The sequence below is a fragment of the Musca autumnalis genome, unplaced genomic scaffold (assembly GCF_047663935.1).
Source record: "Musca autumnalis isolate F117 unplaced genomic scaffold, ASM4766393v1 scaffold_360, whole genome shotgun sequence".
In the NCBI taxonomy this organism is placed as follows: Eukaryota; Metazoa; Arthropoda; class Insecta; order Diptera; family Muscidae; genus Musca; species Musca autumnalis.
The window spans coordinates 88976-96347 of record NW_027411934.1 but is presented as its reverse complement, the minus strand read 5'-3'; the positions used below and the strand labels follow the sequence as shown (position 1 = coordinate 96347).

At 40.0% G+C, this 7372-nt stretch overlaps 1 protein-coding gene across 1 annotated transcript; it reads left to right on the top strand.

The window, feature by feature from the left end:
- Positions 1-1104: 1104 nt before the first annotated feature.
- Positions 1105-7147, top strand: LOC141400534 (uncharacterized). Its single transcript, XM_073979740.1, has 2 exons — positions 1105-3916; positions 6390-7147. The coding sequence occupies exons 1-2, from the start codon at positions 1105-1107 to the stop codon at positions 7145-7147; spliced, it is 3570 nt and encodes a 1189-aa protein (XP_073835841.1).
- The last annotated feature ends 225 nt before the right edge of the window (positions 7148-7372 follow it).

The window sequence follows — 7372 nt, the reverse complement described above, 5'->3', positions numbered from 1 at the left end:
TCTATCCCTTATTTATTTAACACCGGAGAGAAAGCCTTAATAAACTTTATTAAATAAAGAGAACACATAACAGTGGTGTCAATACGAAGTGCAGAAAAAAATCGTCAATATTTTATTATGCCCCATCGAACAGAAACAATAAAAACAAATCGAGTTTAAATCATTTACATTTTATAAACGTTATTATACTTTAATGTTCTCCAATATCTATATACATTTGTTTGGAAATATTTGTCGTACCTTTTTGCGGACACACATCACTTTTGAGGAATAAAAACACTGTTTATGAGACAGTCATAATTTGCTCTTAACAACAACAAAACACAAAAGTTAGCTGATTTCATTTTTTACATAAATTGCCTCAATGCATCGTTAATTGGAAGCGTGCTGTTTTTTTTTTTTTGTCAAATTTATTTCTACACACATACATACATACATACGCTCTCTCCGTCTCTGCTTTGTAAGAGTTTCTTGCTTTTCGCGCTACTGTGGTGGCTTAACTAAAGAAGATACATACAGACATACATACTGCGTTAAAGCATTTGATGGAATATTGTTTTTTTGGCACAGTGGTTTCTAGAAATATTTTGATATTTTTATATTTATTATTGCTAATTGGAAATATCACTATTTTGAAAAGACATTTATATCGTGATACTTATGCATGATAGTTTGATCTGTCCCTGCACTAAAAAACCTTTGCCGTAGAAATTTGAGTTTTATATTGTTGATTGGATACTAAATAAATTTCGGTCTCAAACAAATTTTATGAGCTTTTTGTTGGTTTTGCCTTTTAAATATCACATTTCTACTTCTGTCTTTGAGGACAAATTAAATTAAACAAATACATTGTCTCCGGAGCAAACTAAAAGAAGTTTGGACAAACATTTTTTCCTAAAACAAGTATCTGATTTAAAGCGAATATTTTGAAAAATCACTTTTCCCAGTTTAAGGAAACATAAATTGAGGCAGAAAGTTGAATTTTCATATCAAATTTAAGAATTTAACAACATTCGTGCAAAACTGTCCCTTGTTGTCGAATCAGCGACGCATTATTTATTTTTTAAATAAAAATATTTTACTTGTTTAACTGACATTGACGTCATGGGAGTAATGGAAGACTTTTTAGTCCAATGCGAGGAAATAGCTTCGTTTGAAGAACAGCTCAGAGGAGCCGACTTCAAAGTTTACAACGAAATGTCGTTAGAGGCGGAAAAGCAAGAAGTGGAACGTTTATGGGAAGATTGGAAAACTTCGTATAAGAACTGTTTATCTGACTCTGATTTACAGAAGAAAGATAAGGCAACATTAAAAAATAAAAAGGTAGAAGCTCATACAAATTATATTAAATGTCTGACCCTGATCGGTGACGCCAAAGAAAATCTGAAGACTGAAAGTTCAAAGTCAAATCCAAAAATAAATTCTTTAATTTCTGTCCCGCCGTGTGATACAGAGGTATTTCACGGAGATTACCTAAACTGGCCCAGTTTTAGGGATCTATTCACGGCAATATATATTAAAAACAAGAAGCTTAGTTCTGTTGAAAAATTATACCACCTTTTTCAAAAAACTAGTGGGGAAGCGAAACAGATCATCCAACATATCCCACTGACGGATGAAGGGTTTGACATAGCATGGGAAAACCTCAAAAATCAATATGAAAATAAGAGGATCCTCATAAATAATCAATTGCGAACCATTTTTAACCTGCCCCAATGTGCTCACGAATCAGCGAGTGCCTTAAAGAAGCTGCAGAGGGATATCAATAATGCTATTTCGATTTTAAAACTATATAAGATAGATATTGGGTCGTGGGATCCAATTTTTGTGTTCCAATGTTCATCAAAATTGCCAAAACTTACTTTGTCTCTTTGGGAGCAATCAATTGCCAAGAAGACTGAAATGCCCTCTTGGGAAGAATTAAATACCTTCTTAACGGATCGGTTTCATGCACTAGAGAGTGTATCCGATATTTATGGCCCCCAAAGCTCACGATCTTCTTTGCCCCAACAGCAAAAATTCAACAATTTTGAACGTACAAAGAATTACAAAGTCCACCACACTAAAGTTAGTAGTCAAAAATGCAATTTGTGTAAAGGCAATCACATTTTGCGGTCGTGTCCCAAGTTCCTAAGCATGGACTTTACAAATAGAATGTCTATTGTAAAGCGAGACAATCACTGTCTCAATTGCCTAGCTCAGGGTCATATGGTGGCAAATTGTTCCAGTAAAAATAGATGTTCTAAGTGCAATTCCAATCACCATACACTTTTGCACAAGCCAAACATGTCCCAGCAGGGGAATAATAAGTCGAAAGAGTCGAGGCAAGTGTCTCAGTCCTCACAAACAACAAGTTTACAGTCCACTGATATGCCTTCTACATCTGAAAATATCAGAACATACCATACTTCCGTAGCAAGTAAAACAATGTTGGCCACCGCTTGGGTGACAATTGTGAAAAATGGTATGTCTCATAGAGTCAGAGCATTGATAGACCCCTGCTCGGATGATTCGTTTGTCTCAGAGCGGATCCAGAAGTTGCTGAAATTGCCCACTATGCCGATTGCGGCCAATATTAGCGGTCTTGGCGGCGAATGCCTAGCAAGATGCAATAAAGTAGCGGTATTCACAATATCTTCACTAATTGATCCCACATTTTCAATCGATATCGATGCCTTAGTTGTCCCTGATGTTACAGGAAACGTTCCAACACATTCCTTTGATCAATTTAATAGAAAACGATTACCAAAATTGAAATTCGCTGATCCTGATTTCTACAAAAGTGCCCCAGTTGATATCCTCATAGGAGGAAACTTATACCCAGTGATCTTACTCGGCGGAGTGGAACATGGGATACTTGGATCGTTGGTAGCCCAGGAAACAGTCTTTGGATGGATTGTTACTGGCCCAACGAACAGCAGGGTCCCGAGAACAACAACAAGTGTGTCTCATTGTACGAGAGTGTCCATTGACAAACAATTGGCTCGATTCTGGGAAATCGAAGAAATCCCAACCAAACCTAAGGTCTCTGAGGACGACAAAATATGTGAGCAAATATACGCCGATACGGTTAAAAGGAACACCGACGGCAGGTACATGGTAGATTTGCCATTTAAGATTGATGAACCGTCAAAATCGGTCCTCAATTCAAATAGATACGTGGCTCTTTGTCAATTTCTTAGGAATGAACAATCAATGTCTAAAAAGCCTGAACTCAAATCGATGTATGACGAGGTCATACAGGAATATCTGTCCCTGGGACATATGGAATTAGTTGAACCACCTACTTCGAACTACGAACAGTGTTTTTATTTGCCCCACCACGGCGTATATAAGCCGGAAAGTGCCACAACTAAACTGAGAGTAGTGTTTAACGGATCTTGCGCTACCGCAACCGGGAAAAGTCTGAACGACAAATTATATGTGGGCCCTGTGCTACAAAAAGATATTATTTCTCTCATATTAAATTGGCGTCTGTACAAATATGTCTTTAACGCAGACATATCTAAAATGTACAGGCAAATACTTGTCAATCCGAATCAAACCACTTTTCAAAGAATCGTTTATCGTACTTCCCCTGATGAGGAAATAAAAGATTATAAATTAAATACCGTAACATTCGGTCTCAATTGTGCCCCATATTTGGCACTACGAACTTTGCAACAACTAGCCCAAGATGAAGAACAAAGGTTCCCCATAGGGGCAAAGATTCTGAAAGAAAACATGTATGTTGATGATGCCCTGGTAGGCATACATACCATTCCTGAAGGAAAAGTTGCAAAGGAGCAATTAACTAACATTTTGAAGTCGGCGGGATTCCATTTGCGCAAATGGACATCCAATTGCAAGGAATTACTCGATGACCTGCCACGAGATCATCTTTTGAACGAAGAATTTCTAAACTTTGATGACAATAGTATGGCTAAAACCCTCGGAATTAGATGGAACGGTGCTTCAGATTCCTTTTATTTCGTGACGGAAACGATAAGTAACAAAACTTCGTTTACCAAAAGACAAGTTTTGTCTGTTATTGCCCGATTGTTTGACCCTTTGGGGTGGCTTTCACCGGTTATAATCACAGCAAAAATTTTCATGCAACAACTGTGGTTAGAGGATATAAAGTGGGATGACCAATTAAAACCATTGCCTCTGATGAAATGGAGAGCTTTTCTGGCGAACTATAGTGATATTGAGAAAATAAATATACCACGATGGGTAAAATATTCGCCAGAATGTTCACTAGAATTCCACGGATTTTGCGATTCCTCCGAATTAGCATATGCAGCCGTTTTGTATGCAAGAGTTAAAGTGGGAAATGTCGTCTCTTCAAATTTACTGGTCTCGAAATCCAAAGTTGCACCAATCAAGAAGGTTTCTCTGCCTCGACTGGAGCTATGTGGGGCTCTTTTGTTAGCTGACTTAGTTCATGCTTTTCTGCCTCAACTAGGCATTCAGAAACATACTTTATATTTGTGGTCTGACTCAACAATTGTTTTAGCGTGGCTTAAAAAACCATCTAATACATGGACAACCTTTGTCGCCAACAGGGTGGCCAAAGTTCAAGACATGGTGGGTGATAATTGGAAACATGTCTCTACCCACGATAACCCCGCAGATCTAGCAACCCGGGGGGTGACTCCTTTAGAGTTAAAGGAGAAAGATCTGTGGTGGTTCGGTCCATACTGGCTCCGAAAAGACGAACAAGACTGGCCCTCGAATGTTCATATACCGGATGTAAACATAGAAATCAAAACACAAGTACATGTCGCTAGATCTGCTGATCCAAAAGGAGACGACAAAAATGATCCAGAAAGTCACCTTCAACATATTCACCGCTTTGTCACAGCTGTGCATGTCTTTGGATATGTGGAGAGGTTCATTAGAGCCACTCATCCTGCTACGAAGAAGACGTACAAATATGAAAGTACAAGGCTGTCCCCTAAGGAACTATCTGCTGGGCGCAAATATCTAACAATTTTGTCCCAAAAGCTCTACTTTCCGAGCGAATACTCCGCACTGTCCCAAAGAAAACCGATTGATAAAAAAAGTCCCTTATATACACTCACACCCTTTTTCGATAAAGATAATATTATCAGAGCCAATGGACGCCTAGGATCGACAATGTCACTGTCTTTAAACGAAAGACATCCATTTATTTTGTCCCCGAAAAGTAAGTTTACTAAACTTTACATATCGTTTATACACGAAATAACATTGCACGGAGGACCACAATTAATGATGGCAACGATTCGGTTAGAATGTTGGGTTATCCGGGGAAAGAATTTAATCAAAGCCCACATTAATAATTGTGTCAAATGTGTTCTGGCCCGTAAGAAGTTGCAAGGACAACTGATGGCAGCGTTGCCACCGGAAAGGACGACTTTAAGCAGGCCCTTTGCTAACACGGGAGTCGATTATGCAGGCCCTTTCGAGATTAAAACTTTCTCTGGTCGTGGTTGCCGCATTGTAAAGGGTTACATTTGTCTCTTTGTCTGTCTCGCCACAAAAGCTATTCACCTAGAAGCAGTGAGCGATCTTTCTACCCCGGCTTTCATGGCTGCGTTAACACGTTTTGTCTCTCGTCGTGGCTGTCCCAATAAAATATTTTCCGACAATGGTCGCAACTTCGTTGGCGCTGCTCGGGAGATCAAAGCTAACTTCCGAAAGGTTATCTTGGACCTTAAGGAAAAGGCCATTTCACATTTCGGCCAACAGAAATTAGAATGGCACTTCATACCTGCCTCAGCGCCACATATGGGTGGATTATGGGAGGCGGGTGTAAAGAGTTGCAAAACACATCTTAAGAAGATTTCCGGGCAGATACGCCATACTTATGAAGAGTTCACCACAATATTGGCAACGATAGAAGCCTGTTTAAACTCACGGCCACTGACTCCGCAGTCGGATAACATTGACGATTTGACTGCTCTTACGCCTGCTCATTTCTTGATCGGGTCATCTCTTTTGTCCCCAGCGGAACCTGAAGCGGTTCCTACCAAAACAGCGTTGTTAAATCGATGGCTTAAGCTAAAAGTGATTTCGCAAGAATTCTGTCGCCGATGGAAGTCCGATTATTTAAAGGAACTTCATAAAAGAAACAAGTGGAAGCGCCCGTCAGAAAATTTGGTATTAAATGACCTTGTTGCTTTGCCCCAAGAATTGGGGAACCCTAATGAATGGCGATTAGGGCGTGTGATGAAATTGTACCCTGGTCCGGATGGACATGTAAGAGTCGTTGACCTAAAAACATCATCGGGCATCATACGACGCCCTGTTCATAAACTTGTTTTGCTACCCAGATCCACCTAACTAAATTACCCCTATTGTCCCAGCCAGTGCATCACATCTTTCCTTAAACTTGTTGTAATAATTGTTTCTTTTTCCTGCAGCCATGATGTATGATGATGAATACCGTTGCCCCATTTGCCAAACGCGCCATTCTCTTCGTCTGTGCCGGGCATTCTTGGCAATGCATCCCGAAGAAAAAATGAAATATGTACGACAGAACAAAATCTGCAGAAATTGTCTCGGGATGTCTCACGCACTGAAAGACTGCCGCAGTAACTCGGCATGCCATCGCTGTTGGTATGACCACCACACACTACTCCATCCTGTTACCAGTCCAAAAGAAACCTGGCTTCAAATGACCGCCCTAGCCCTTATACACCGTCCAAAGATAGATGAGAAAAAACGAGTTGTGCGGATTCTTTTGGACCCTAACGCCACGGAGAGCACTTTCTATAAGAGTAGCCTTTATGTTCCATTCGAGATCCAGGAAGACGAAGGTCTTGTGGAGGTGCAGCTTACAGACCGCCACAGCGAAGTCCGAACGCTAACAGTGAAGCTAAACATCAAAGCCGGTGCACCGCCAGAACAGACTCCTAGGGGCCGTGGGCTCCCCGAGAAGGTTTTAAAGAGGTATGACTTGGAAGATTTAGCAGATCCTTCCTTTTACATACAACATGACTGTGTGGTGGTTTTAGGCCGGGATGTGTCGAAATCGATTTATTTGGGACTGCCCCGGGAAGAAAAGGGTCTGCCCTATATGCAGAATAGTATCTTCGGCTATACCTTCTTCGGTCGAATCGAATTTGATCTGGAGGGAAACCGGGCAGAGGTCATCTGGCTCATGGAGAACGACAAATGAAGAAGTTATTTATATTTTTATATCAGTTTTTCGTTTAAATTGTCCCTGCAGGATTTGTTTATTTTCATGCCAAATTTGCCCCAGGTGGGCTTGTAGTTAATGAATTCATTTAATATTTTATCATAAACACTTATCATTAACATATGTATATTAATTTACTTGCCCCAGGTGGGCTGAATTGAATTGTACTTGAAGTTTGTTATTTTGGAACTGACCGTCCAAGGG